Here is a 14,442-nt window from a genome sequence, read left to right as displayed (position 1 = left end):
TGTTATATAATATATATTTTATTTCATTTTATTTTTCTTAACAATGCCTATAAAAAGTGTATAAAAGTCACAATGTGCGTGTGTGTAGAAAATTAAAATATTACATTTATATCTCATTTAGAGGAAGTATTTTGATGCTGTATCCTCTGGAAGGAGACAGAAAGACGTATGACTATGCAGAGACCCAGGATATGGAGGGATTAATCACTCTGGGGGGGGGGTCACAATGCGTGATTTATATTAGCAGCTATTACTGGAGACACATACCGTTCCCTAGGACAAAACGCCCCTGAGGCTGTATAATGGTTTAAAACGAAGCAAACAATGATAAACATTGCAAGAGACAAGGCTGTAGAGGACCATGTCCATTTTTTTTTTTTTACCACATAGTACATATATTTTATGGTGCACAAGTGCCAAAAAGTGGCAGGAATGTTTGAGGGTCTATTTATTTAGCCCCAGGTTGTTGGTAGTTTTTTTTACCACCGCCAATGTCACAATGCTTTCCATATGTTGGTTAAATAAAAACTGATTACAATTATTAAAGACCTTTTATGCATGAGAAGTTTTTACCAAATTGCCTGCTAGACCAATAATTATATCCATGATTTGGATACTATATACGCTTTCACTGAAACTTTTGATTGGAATGAGTAAAGGTCTTTATGTCCATGATAATTGTATTTCTTTCATTCCTCTAGCATAGGATGGGACAATGACAGTGAAAGTCTATTCTTGCCTTAGACACTATTGGTTCCATCCAATTCAAAGTTGAAGCAGTGAAGCACTAAGTACAAAGTGCAGTAACCTATACCAACCAATCAGGATTCCATTTTCTGATATCAGTCTTTGCAAAGTGGATTCTGATTGGTTGATAGAGGCACTGCATTTCATACGAAGGGGTGCAAGCTATTCATTCTGTGAAACTGCATGTACTTTTGTTCTATGTGAATAGCGGCAAAATTGAATGTTGTTACATTATTTTATCTCAAGGTTAAACGTGTGAATAAAAAATACCACATTATGGCCCATAGATGGGGCTCTTGATCATAGCAAATAAATACTATACTTATTCACATGATCGTCAGCACTGGCTTGTGGTCATAATGTGGTATTTTCTTGATTCACACATTCGACCCGGAGAGAAAACAGCCGAAGGACATTCAATTTGCCCCCATTTCCACAGAATGAATGTACATGCAGAGTTACAGGATGAATAGCTATAAAAAAAAATGGTATAACTACATGCTTATGTGCTTTGTTGACTGACTTAATCTGCGTTTGTTCACTGGTTCTGGCTATTCAATAAAATGAAGAAATTTTAAGAGCAACAACCGGAGTGCAGATAATTTTTTTCTACTATGTGCTTTGTTCCCTACACTGTTTTATTAAAAAAAGGTAGTTTGACTCTTGCATTTATGGAACATTATATAAGCTTGCTAGTGACTGTAAAATACAAACATTTTTCTCATTTGCAATGTCCTCAAGACAGAAAATAAACACCAGTGGGCAACACATGGGAGGACAAAGCCCCACATTTTACAAGTAAAATAGTATATATAGATTAAGATTAAAAAAAAAAGAAAAACTTTCAGGGGTTGCCCACCACTGGCTGCACTAAAGAGACCAATAGTCACCTGGCAATATATACAGACAAATAAATATCTTCCTCTGGTTTTTCCATGCAATCCCCTGGTCCCCACAATGATGTGGACATAGAACAGCCCTCTGCAGGAAGTCTTTGGTTCTCCTAGGAGTGGATGGATTTATTGCTGGGAGGGGACACAGTAGTTCTGTGGGGACAAGACAAATCCACGGGAACAGATACACTCGTATGAGCCATCGGTGTTACGGCACTGCCCGTTCAGGCACAATAGAGAAAGATCCTCAGCTTCATCGCATTCATTTATATCTATAGCAAGACATAGAGTATTAATAATAGACAGATTCAATACATGTGAAGCCCATATCACCATCATTTTCTCAACTCAACTGTTTAAATGGAAACTCTGCTTTGTGTAATAATCAGGTATGCCAGTAAATATGAAAAGGGGGCACCGAGCTAAAGAAAGGGTCTCCAAACTTTCTAAACAAGGAGCCAGCTTTAGACCAGTGTTTCCCAACCTTTTTTTAGTCAAGGCACACTTTAAAATTCTGTACAATCTTGAAGCCCCATTCTAAAATGTAAAAGCATAAACAAATAGTTTTATATAATGCAGCAACATCCACTCATGTATGACACCCAACATTAGAGGTGATTTATTCTTACAAAGCAAATACACCTTTTCTCACTGGTACCAACTAGTATTCCGGCATTTCTTTTCTGCCTCAGTTTTTATCCCTTACTGAGCTAATGCGATCCCAATGCTGATGAAGAGAGGTTGGGAAAGGGATAAAGAAGCATGTAGGCGCCAACATACTCCTTATAAACCAGGGATATACAATTAGCGGACCTCCAGCTGTTGCAGAACTACAAGTCCCATGAGGCATAGCAAGACTCTGACAGCCACAAGCATGACACTCAGAGGCAGAGGCATGATGGGACTTGTAGTTTTGCAACAGCTGGAGGTCCGCTAATTGCATATCCCTGTTATAAACCAATGACATCATCAGTTGTTGGGATACCAGTAGCTGTCCCAGACAGCGCTAAAGGTTGTAATGCTTTGTGTAACAAAATAAAAAACAGGCTTGCTCTACTCGATAGGTCAGTTTTTAAGTAATTTGGGGCAATTTTTTGGAATTTTGCCAAGGCACCCTTGGAGACCCCAGAAGGCCCCCTGGGTGCCACAGTACCCTGGTTGAAAAAGGCTGCTTTGGACTTTAGGGGAGCCAGACTGTGGTCAGTGGGTTTAGAAAATATCACAGCATCAGTGGGCATAAATAATGTTTCAGGCTTGGTGGTCATGGGGAGCTACAAAATTGGAGACTACTAAACTAGAAGAAAATAGCAAAGTTGACTAAAAGGGGGGGGGGGGGACATTTGTACAGAGAAACTTGGCTGCTGGAATCACCCAAACTGGACTGTAACTACTAGCCATGCACAATGAATGCCAAACCGAAGTCATGTCCCTACAACACAGTATACACACTCCAAATAGTTTCTACACTTCATTATTTCTGTTCATCATTTTAGCAGGACTGTTATGGCCCGTACACACGATCCAAATATCGTACGACAGATCGTACAACCTTTTTCGAAAATTCTCATACGACAGAAAAAAAAAATCGGAAGTGATGTCATGTGTTGTAATGTATTTGTACTGTATTTTCGGACAACTATACTGACTAAATGAAAATCTGTAATCGTATGAGGAAAATTTCCGTGCATGTCTGATCAAATAATATCGGATGAACTGTCGTGATCGGCTGTTTAAAGTAGTGTACACACGATCCAAAAAATCATACGATTCTTCCTCGGACGACAGTTTTTGTACGATATTCAGATCGTGTGTATGGGCCATTAGGCTTTATTGGCCTCTGTAGAGGCATAAAATAGCCATTGCTTTACCAAAACATGAGCAATGATAGGGTGAAATTCTGAGAAAAGGCTTGAAATTAAGATACTATTCTATTTTCCCATTTTTCAAACCCCCATGAGAACACACATATAACCTCTGCATCAATTCTGCTGGAGTAACTAACCAATGCAGGCCATTCTTGTCATGTCCAGCCTGTACCCATCATAACAGTCACAGGTGTAGCCCTCGGGAACTCTGATACACCGGCCATTTTCACAGCCATTGAGGATTCCACACTCCTCGGCTTGTAGTCCTTCAAACTGTTCATAACGGTCTAGGGGAGAGAGAAAATTTACTGGACTAGTTTGCAATCTTTCCTTTAAATTTAAAGGCTCACCAAGGTTCCACTTACCATCATATGCCTCTCTCAGGCCTGCTCTCCAGCTGTCTAAGTCACGTCCGCCAGGTCGCCATGGCTGAGGCCTGCGCCCCTCTTCCAATCCTACCCTAGAAGTGGTAGGACTCCTGGGCCTGGAGCGTGGTGGAGATGGTTGCAGACGTGGGTCATATGAACTTTCTGGTCTTCGGAACGGTGGTCTTAGTTCATCTATACCAGAATCTGGATAGGAAATATCAGACTCAAAGTCTGGAGACTCGTAAGGAGGAAGGCTATACACTGGATCCCGAGGACCATAAGGTAGTGGGGGACGTTGGCCAAATCCTACTCCAGGAGGTGCTGGGTAAGCTTCATATCCTGGTCTTACCACTCTAGGAGGGGGATTGGGGAATGAGTCAGCTCCATATGGGACACCATAACCTGCTCCGTATTCTGACCCATATTCATAAGGGTCTACTGGAGGAGATCCCGGACTACCATACCCTGGAGATCTCAGAACGTTGCATAAGGCCTCAAAATCATCTGGCAAGAACGAAGAGAAGAAAACAAAAAAACAATCAATCTAAATTAGATGCACCATTTTTAGGGTACTTCTACTTCTACTACATTGCCATTCATCCTTTAACTGGTAATGCCATACCATGTCCCTCATATTGGTATACTTCCTCTGCATATCTGTGACCAATTTTAATTTTTTCCTACTACTAGGTCCTGGTGGTCTCGCTTTTGCCTGGAAATCCTCCCCAATTCCTTATCACAGCATCAAATAAAGTCTTCTTCCCTCATCAAACAGTGTTGTATAATTAGTGATTGGTGTTTTGATCTATGAGTCAGACAAAACTTTTCTGCAACTTAGAGGATAAGTATATCTAAAATGTATTTTGATAATTGTATTTGGTTAATACGTTTAATACTAGTATTCAGTGCATGCCAGTATTCATGGCTATGCCATGTGTTTATATTTACTCCACATTTATATTCAATCCCAGCTTTCCAGCAAAAGGGGTTGGTAAACTATAAAACTGCCAGGGGGGTTTGAGCAAGAGTTTTTGCTTAACAAGATGTTAACCAGTTGAATAAAATGCGAGCATTGTAAGTACCCCTGGCAGTGTAATCATTTTTTAAAGCCCATGCTACTGTCACTTTTTCTGGATCATCTGGTCCCAATGTAAAGGTGGAGAAAAGCATATATGAACCAGTATTTTCAATCTGTTTTTAGTTGCAGCACCCTTTAACAGCATGCAAAATCTTGAGGCACTCCCGATAAAGTGTAAAAAACATTGTTAATTGTTAAAGACATACAGTAGGTTCCCCATCACATCAGGGGCCCCCCATCATATCAGCAGTCCATCCTTCACATCAGTTACCCCCTTCACATCAAACTCCCCCCTCTTTACATCAAAGATCCCCCATCCAGTCAGAGGTCCCCCTATAAGATCAGAGTCCCACCTTCACATTAGGGGCCCCTATCCATAACATCAGTCCCTATAGCACATCAGAATTTCCCCATCACCACAGAGTACACCCATCACAGAGTCCTTTCATCACATCAAAGTGATCCCAAAGCTAACACCCTCTAATCCCACAGTCCCATCTTCACATCGAAAGCCTTCCTTTTGGCTTCAGAAGCGAGGCAGAGGAGGAGGTGGAGCAGGTCTGGAGGAGCGGTCTTCCATTGTCTCTTGAATGCTGTGGGTGGCCCTGCATGTTGCCTGCCCTGAATCAGTGCCATGTGCTGCCACAATGCAGGTGGAAGGCCTGCTGATACCATAGCAAAGGATGACACCTTACACCCTACCATAGAGCTGGAATGGTTGTTATGGTGCTGGCAGCCAGCCCGCCTGCAGCATAGCAACTGGATCCCATGCTAGCGGCACCCCAGGGGAACCCAAAAGGCACGCTATTTAAGAAACACTGATATAACCGGATCTCAAAAAATAATTCAAATGCAGAACATTTTCATTATAACTATTATTTACATACAGTTATCAGAAAACAATATTTTTGTGATAGTAGGCTTTAATTATTTTCTGGAAGATGGCACAGGGCACAGAACCCAAGTATGAATAGTAAAGTAAAATAATTTTGATAGGATGGGCAAGCACAGTTCATATGCAAAGAATCCTCCCTCCCCCAACCTCGGATACATGCTTTGTTGCCAAAGGGTTATTTTTTTATTGTTTGCTAAGAGGTCTGTCCACTTTAACGTGATATTTCAGTTATAAGTGGCATCTCATGGGTTAAGCCACCTAATCTCATTTCTATCTATTAGAGATGTAACCAGTGCAATCCAACTGCTGTAGCCCCACCTTTAGAGTCTCACTTCTCATGTTGCAGCACTTGTGTTTTTGGGTGTATCCGCTGCTTTTGCTCCTTTATCATATATTAATGAGTAATCCAACAGACTGATTGGGACCCCTTTATGATCGTACTATGAGGTCTACAGATGTGAGAAGTTCAGTGTAGCTACACCATGTTACCAAATGTAGTGGGTCTCCTGCCTTTACACACACATGAACTTTAACCACTTGCTTACTGGGCACTTAAACCCCCCTCTTGCCCAGACCAATTTTCAGCTTTCAGCGCTGATGCACTTTGAATGACAATTGCACGGGCATACAACACTGTACCCAAATGACATTTTTATCATTTTTTCCCCACAAATAGAGCTTTCTTTTGGTGGTATTTAATTACAGCTCGGAGTTTTATTTTTTGCTAAACAAACAAAAAAAGATGCAAAAAAAAAAAAAAATCATGTTTAATAGTTTGTTATAAAATTTTGTAAACAGGTAATTTTCCTCCTTCATTGAAGTGCGCTGATGAAGCGGCACTGTTAGGCTGCACTGGTGGGCACTGATAGGCTGCATTGGTGGGCACTGATAGGCTGCACTGGTGGGCACTGATAGGCATAGTTAAGGCGGCACTAATAGGCACAGATATGGCAGCACCGATGGGCACAGATATGGCGGCACCGATGGGCACAGATAAGGCGGCACTGATGGGCAAAGATGGGCACAGATAAGATGGCACGGATGGGTGGCACGGATGGGTGGCACGGATGGGTGGCACTGATAGGTACCACTGATAGATGGGACTGATGGGCACTGATAGGTGGCTCTGATAGGTGGCACTGCTGGGCACTGATGGGCGGCACTGATGGGCACTGATAGATGACACTGATGGGCACGGATATGTGGCACTGGGGTGCAGCACCTTTGTTGAGGCAGATTGTGGGCACTGCTGGGTGGCACTGTGGGCACTGCTGGGTGGCACTGACGGGGGGCACTTATTTTTTATTGAGGTGGCACTGGCAGGGGGCAGGTGGGCACTGGCAGGGCTCGCCGTGATCGGGACTCATGTCACGATCACGGCCGCCGGTGATCGGCTTTTTTTTTTTCTCCTCGCGCTGACAGCGCGAGGAGGAATAATAGCCAATTACTGGCTCCGTTGTATCACATGATCAGCTGTCATTGGCTGACAGCTGATCACGTGATAAGGGGTCGGGATCGACCCCTTGCTCGGATCAGTGATCAGGCGAGTCTCATAGACTCGCCGATCACAGAGCGCGCCGCGTGCGCCCCTCAGGGGGCGCACAGGCCGCTCGTGCACGGGACGACGTCAATAGACGTAGTCCCGGCAAAGGAGGTCCGCGCTGTAGCCGTCATTCGGCTATAGCGCGGGTCTCAAGTGGTTAATGGCATCCCAGTGTTAGCCCGTTGGGTTCATTATTGAGTTGTCCTACCTTTTGCAGCTCTAAAAGCTTCAACTTTTTTGGGAAGGCTGTCCATAAGATTTAGGAGTGTGTCTATGGGAATGTTTGACCATTCTTCTAGAAGCGCATTTGTGAGGTCAGGCTCTGATTTTGGATGAGAAGGCCTGGCTCGCAGTCTCCACTCGATTTCATCTCCTAAACCTTGTGGACAGCCTTGCCAGAAGAGTTGAAGCTGTTAGAGCTGCAATGGGTGGGTCAACTCAATAATGAACCCTATGGACTAAGACTGGGAAATCCATCAAATTTCATCTGCGTGTAAAGGCAGGTGTCCCAATACTTTTGGTAATATAGTGTATCTTACAATTTGTGTCTCTAAGAAACCATATTTTAACTCTTCATCATTTATCAAAAACTTACATCTGAGTTTTGTATGCAATAAAGCTTTAAATGCATTTATATTTGCTAGTTCAGGTTTGGTTAGAATAAGCAATTTAATGGGAAACATATTTTTGCTATATAAAACCAAGGACGTATTGTTACAACATGTTATTATATAGTAATAAATCATGTAGGTCAGGAAGAATAAAAAATAGTTCTTGTTCTAGATTACAGTAAAGAGCCAGACACATTTTTTTTCAGATATCTGCATGAATTGCTTCTAATACCTTCTTGTTTTGTCATCCTTACCTGAGTCCCTTGCTGGGCACAGCGCACAGCTCATCCCCCAGGCTTCCCCATATAAACAGCAGCAATCAGTGTATGTAGTCTGTCTGTCCAGTAGGGGGCGCTTACACACCAAATCCGCACCGACTGCTTGCCAGCACAATGCTATATTGTTATCTGAAATGAGAACAGAACTAGTCTGATACTGGTTGTATATAGGAGATTTAAAAATCTGTAAAACCTGATGAATTAGGGCACAGTCCTTACCTATGGCTTGGCTGGTATTGGTGACACATCTCCTCTGAGAAGAATCGAGTACCAGTGGAGGGGTACATGTACAGAAATAAGAACCCACTGTGTTCACACAGATGCCTCCTTCACAGACCTCCTCCTCCTGGCACTCATCATTATCTATTGAATGAAAAAGACTCTTAGCACCACTTAACATTCTGATTTCAGGTACCAATGTTTTAAAGGACATGTCTAGGGAACATTAAACTTCTAGTGCTATCCAGTAAACACTGACGCTACGTTAAAGACACAAGTTCCACCCAATTTACTTTCAACAGAATTTTAAAGAGGCCCCCTTGTGACAGAACCCGACTGGTGCATGCTGAGTCGGTGACGTCACAAGGGGTGGGGCAACCAGGTGAAGTTGCCAGATGGCCTTGCTCCTTACCTATACTTACCTATACAAAAACTCAAATGGCGGAGCCTGCAGTAGGCGGTCAGCCTTCATTGATGGCGGAGCATTTTTGTTCTTTTTTTGGGTCCAGCGGTGGCTGCGGATCTACATTGGGGACATTGTTTTTTTTAATGAAGGTATTGTCAAAAATCTGTCTACGGTTTTTATTTTTGGCAGTTTTTTTAGTGAATGGGTAGGGGTACAATGCACCCCATACTCATTCACATGGGGGGGGGATCTGGGGCCCCCTTGTTAAAGGGGGCTTCAAGATTTCGACAAGCCACCTGCCCGCAGACCCCCATCAACATGGGGACAAGGTACTTTGGGGTGGGGGGGCCCCCCTGCCCCGAAGCCCCCACCTCCCCCATGTTGATGGCATATGGCTTGGTATGGTTCAGGAGGATAAGCGTCTGGTATGGAGTCTGCTTTGGGGGGGGCACACATTTTTATTTTTATTTTGGGATTGGGGTTTCCCTTAAGATCCATGCCAGACATGAAAGAAGAGCCCGGAGCGGAAAATAAATAAAATGAAGAGATAGCGTAGGTCGGGCATGACAGAGTTAACAGGGTACAGAGAGGGTTAGGTCTTACTTGATTGGAGGAGCGGTGGGGAGGAGGGGACAGGGGAGTAAAAAGGAGCTGGCCCCTCCCCCCCCCCCCGACATCAGTGCAGAGAACAGGAACAAGCTTCCCACCCACCCTCCCTGTTTGTTTTTCGTAGTTGACTTTGTTTCTTCCTACAGATCGGTGTGTACTCAAGATGTCGTTGCAGCTGGCGGGTGTTGGTCTTGGCTGGTGAATGAAGAAACCTCGGATAAGGAGAGTAGGGACCCATTGGTGGTATGGGTCCCGATGGTGGTATTCCAGCTAACGGTGGTTTTAGCTGGAATTTGGTTAACGGGTGCACTGCGGTCAGTTGGTTGTCTCCGAGCCAGTATGTCGGCTAGAGGCCTATTATCAGATATAAAAGGTTCCGCAATGCATTATTATTATTATTAGTATTATTATTATTATTATTAAATAGATGGTATGTGTAGTGCCCGCCAAGACCAACGCGAATATCAGATGTTTATGGTTATGTTCATTTAAATTTATTAATAAAGGGGCTGCTACGGCCAATTTTACCCCAACTTGGTGTGGTCTCTATTAATTGGGAATGGTAATGGGGCCTGTAGCAAGGTTTGTCCGGTAGCATGGAGGGACAGTACATCTGTTATACAATAGTCATGTCCCAGACCCCATGCAAGTCAATTTAAATGTGATTTGACTCATTTTATTTTTTTTAGAAATGTAATTTTTGCTGCAGCATGTTCTATACATGCTACAAGTGTACCACTTTACAGGCAGACTAAGGGGACCATGGTTCACTTTAAGCATCATTAAAATCACTGCTCCTTTAAAAACTGTTTTTAAGAAACTTTTTTGCATTGATTCATGTCTCCCAGGGCAGTATCTGGCCAATTACTTGCATATAAGCCTTCAAAATGGGAACTTTCGATTTCTCATGTTCAGCTCCCATAGACTTCAATAGAGTTTGCAGTTTGGGGGCAGAACCTTTCCCGGGGGGGGGGGGGGGGTGTTCCCCATGGGGGTGTTTGGCCCATCTCTATTCAGAATCAGACTTCTAAAGTAGAGTTAGTTCTTCATAATAAAATGTTTTAACATCAACAATTGGGCATGGGGAAGTAAATGGGAGTGAGGGAGTGCACAGGGCAGGGTGCAATATACTTGGGGAGGTCACCTGCAAGTGGGGATGGGGAAGTAAATGGGAGTGCGGGAGTGCACAGGACAAAGAACTGGACGGTCTGGGGAGGCTGTTATCTTACACAGTGCTAAGCACTGCTACCTTGCTAGGAGGGAAAACACTTACCGTGTCACATCCAGACAGACACAAAGGTGACGGAGGAGTTGGTGTGGTTTGCAGAGCAGTGTTCCAAAACTCCCAGGCAGAAGACATACAGAGGGAGCCTGCATCTCTCAGCCAATACAAGGGGCTTTAACAGACAGATGGAGCTCCAGAGAAAGTGGAAGATCAGGTGGATACTGGTGATTTTAGTCGACTAAAATGACCTGAAGATTTCAGTCGACTAAAATACAACTACATTTAAAATGGCATTTTAGTTAAAAGACTATGACACTATATGGTCTAGACTAAAACTAAATCAAAATTTGGCGTAAAAATTAACAGTGCCAATGCCATAATGACCATCAAAGCTAAGACTAATATAATCTTTTTACATGAACAAAAAAAAATTGGTCTAAAAACTGAAATGTCACATGATCACAAAATAAAAATGAGAAAATTAGAAAAGTAGATACATTACAAATTCTATAATACATTGACTGTATCCTTTCCACATCTCAAAGGAGATTCAGGGCACTCAGGAGAAGACATGGGGCAAGTACCTTGGGTTTAGTTAGGCCACTGTTTTAACTGCCACAATGATTGCCACTGTATTTATCATAATCAACATTGATAACAAGAACATACTAATAAAACTCACCGACACACTCCATGCGATGACCATCATAGTAATATCCATTAGGGCAGTAGCAGGCAAATAGTGGAGACTTATTGAGACAGACTCCTCCTTTACATATTTCTGGACTAAATAGCTTGCATTCATCAACATCTGAGACAGAAATAGAAGTAAAAAATGTGTGCTATGAAACCTAACAGCCAAGATCAAAGGGTTAGTTCACTTTTAATGGGAACACCCCCACACAAATAATTTCCTGATTGTGTAATTGGCTCACAAACATTGAAGTCAATTTTTAGGCACAGCCTGTAATAAGAACTTCAATTTTGGTCAGATGGGCTCCAAAGGTTATATACCTTGGGGGATACAGACCCCCCATTAGAACACCAAGAGAGCACCAGGTGATTATAATGAACCAGACCCTCCCAATTCAGAATCAGTCTGGTGAAACAAACAGCTATGTCTTCAGGACAACAAAAGGTAGGAATCTGCTACACAGTTTGTTAAAATCCATGCAATGTACAGTGATCCTTATGTCTGAAGCTGCTTCTGCCAGGGACTTCTCTGTCTTGCCTGAATGGCAGGATGTCTGACTGTTGGATGAGCAGCCTTCACACCTCATAAATTAGCACTGGGCTATGAGAACCCAGCTTGTCTAGCCACGTATGTGCAGTCTGCTCTCTCGCCTGCAGTGGCTGAGCTTATTGCTCTGCAAGGGGGAGAGAGAGCTAGATGTAGGGAAAGTGGACTGCGCATGTGTGGTTAGGCAAGCTGAGTTCTCATTCATAAGGTGCTGGGTTTATGCATCCAATGGTTGGTCTGTCCTGTCATCTAGGCAGGATGGAGAGGGGAAGCCCATAGTAAAAGTAGCTTTAAAAGTAAGGGTAACTTTTAGAAAACCGAAGACAGCATTTTAGTGCATACACAGTAGCATCTCTAGGGTTGGTGTCATCTGGTGATGTAAAATATGATGTCATCCCTGCCCCCTCCCCTATTAGCCTGCCACAGTGCTCCCCCCAACCCCCCCTCCCCGTTAGCCTGCCACTGACCTCCCCCCATCCCTCTCACTATCCTCACTAGCCTGCCACAGTTCTCCCCCCCATCGCCAGGAGAAGAGAATAGGAAGATAGGAAGGAGAGAAAGATGGAGAAGATAGAAGAAAAAATGGAAGAAGGCGAGACAGAGAGAGGGGTGAGAGAGAGGGGGCGGGGCCAGGGAGGGTGAGAGAAAAACAGGGGTGAGGAGGAGATAGTGGGAGTGAGAGAAAAACAGGGGTGAGAGGGGGGGAGATGGGGTGAGAGAGAGAGACAGGGGCGAGAGATAAGGGGGAAAGGTGGGGGATAGTGAGGGGGGTTGAAAGAGAAGGGGGGTTGAGTGAGAAAGGGGTGGGGGTGAGAAAAGGAAGGGGGGAAATGACGGGGGAGGGGAGGGGGAAGGGGGGAAATGATGGGGGGAGAGAGGGGAGGTGACAGAGAGACAGGGGTGAGAGGGAAAGAGAGAGGAGGAAAAGGTGGGGAGAGAGAGAGAGGGGTGAAAGAGAGAGAGGCTCCCCCATCTCCACCATACTATCAGGAGCCCCCCCCCCCCAAAAAAAAACTGGACTCTCACCTTCCCACAGCCCGCTGGCTCTTTTTTAGCAGCTGTGTATAGCGAGGCTGCCGAGGCACGATCACAGCCCAGGACTCTGACCTGCTCTGTCTAGTAAGTTGCAGGGAGGGGCGGGGCCAGAGTGCCAGTGATGCTCTGACCCCACCCCATGCAGCTTGAATGCTCGGCACTCGAAGGCTGCAGGGTAGGAGCTGGAGTGGGAGATGCTGAGTTGGCAGCACTGAGAGCCCACCCGTGGAAGTAGCATTGTGGATGGTGTCATGGTGAGCCCAACTGTCCAGCACTGTATGCACCAAAGGGCTTGGAATGCCCGGAGGGATGCTCCCTCCTCCGCCCCTCCTCCTGCCTGCTTGATTGGTAAAGGTGAGTCCAGTGCTGGAGCTGGGCACATAGCCAAACGTTTACATGCACTGTATCTCCACTGGAAAAGGGTGTACTACATGTATGGAATAATGGTGCTGGGGGAGATCAAGGGTATATGGGGGAAAAAAATTCTGAGGGGGAGAACTGAGGTGTATAGGGGGTAGCAATGTTTGGGGTAGCTTGGGTGGCTTTAGTGCTAGAGGTATCAGGGATGCAGAGAGGCCACAGTGTAGGGGGTATCAGGGATGTAGTGGGGTCACAATACAAGGGGTATCTTATGGTGTATGGTAACAGTACTGGGGGATATCTAGGGTGTAGAGGGGTCAGAGTGCTGGGGGGGATATCTGGGATGTAGAGGGGTCAGACTGCTGGGGGGATATCTGGGATGTAGAGGGGGTGAGAGTGCTGGGGGGATATTTGGGGTGTAGAGGGGTCAGAGTGCTGGGGGGATATCTGGGATGTAGAGGGGGTCAGAGTGCTGGGGGGATATCTGGGATGTAGAGGGGGTCAGAGTGCTGGGTGGATATCTGGGGTGTAGAGCGGTCAGAGTTTTGGGGGGATATCTGGAGTGTAGAGGGGTCAGAGTGCTGGGGGGATATCAGGGATGTAGAGGGGGTCAGAGTGCTGGGGGGATATCTGGGATGTAGAGGGGGTCAGAGTGCTGGGTGGATATCTGGGGTGTAGAGCGGTCAGAGTTTTGGGGGGATATCTGGAGTGTAGAGGGCTCAGAGTGCTGGGGGGATATCTGGGATGTATAGAGGGGGTCAGAGTGGAGGGTGGATATCTGGGATGTAGAGCGGTCAGAGTGTTGGGGGGATATCTACGGTGTAGAGGGGCCATAGTGCTGGGGAGGCATCAATCTAGCAGATATATTATATGCACAGGACAACCTTGTTACTTTATGTATGCAGTGTTTTCCCACTGTTTCTTTGCTGTACAGAGTTATTGTTCATGTAGTTAATGTGTAGCTCCACCCAAAAGGGGAAGCTCCGCTTGTCTGCCTCCTACCTGCTTGATGTCTGTTTACCTGCGCTGTCACCATTTTAGGGGCCCCAGAGAATTACTTTGCCCAGGAG

At 44.8% G+C, this 14,442-nt stretch overlaps 1 protein-coding gene across 1 annotated transcript in view; it reads right to left on the bottom strand.

Moving 5' to 3' along the window:
- LTBP4 (latent transforming growth factor beta binding protein 4) overlaps nucleotides 1-14,442 on the bottom strand; it is a 343,681-nt gene continuing 329,239 nt past the window's right edge. The window contains exons 29-34 of the mRNA XM_077482606.1: nucleotides 11,420-11,548; nucleotides 8,498-8,641; nucleotides 8,255-8,407; nucleotides 3,871-4,377; nucleotides 3,643-3,792; nucleotides 1-1,912 (exon numbers count right to left, since the gene is read on the bottom strand). Of these exons, the coding sequence (XP_077338732.1) occupies nucleotides 1,767-1,912; nucleotides 3,643-3,792; nucleotides 3,871-4,377; nucleotides 8,255-8,407; nucleotides 8,498-8,641; nucleotides 11,420-11,548 (1,229 nt within the window). The 3' untranslated portion in view covers nucleotides 1-1,766. The remainder of the gene's footprint in view (nucleotides 1,913-3,642; nucleotides 3,793-3,870; nucleotides 4,378-8,254; nucleotides 8,408-8,497; nucleotides 8,642-11,419; nucleotides 11,549-14,442) is intronic.

This window comes from Lithobates pipiens, unplaced genomic scaffold (assembly GCF_037356315.1).
Source record: "Lithobates pipiens isolate NorthernLeopardFrog02 unplaced genomic scaffold, aLitPip1_a1.2 Scaffold_1, whole genome shotgun sequence".
Lineage (NCBI taxonomy): Eukaryota > Metazoa > Chordata > Amphibia > Anura > Ranidae > Lithobates > Lithobates pipiens.
The sequence above is the reverse complement of the archived record's forward strand: the minus strand, read 5'-3'. Positions and strand labels throughout refer to the sequence as shown.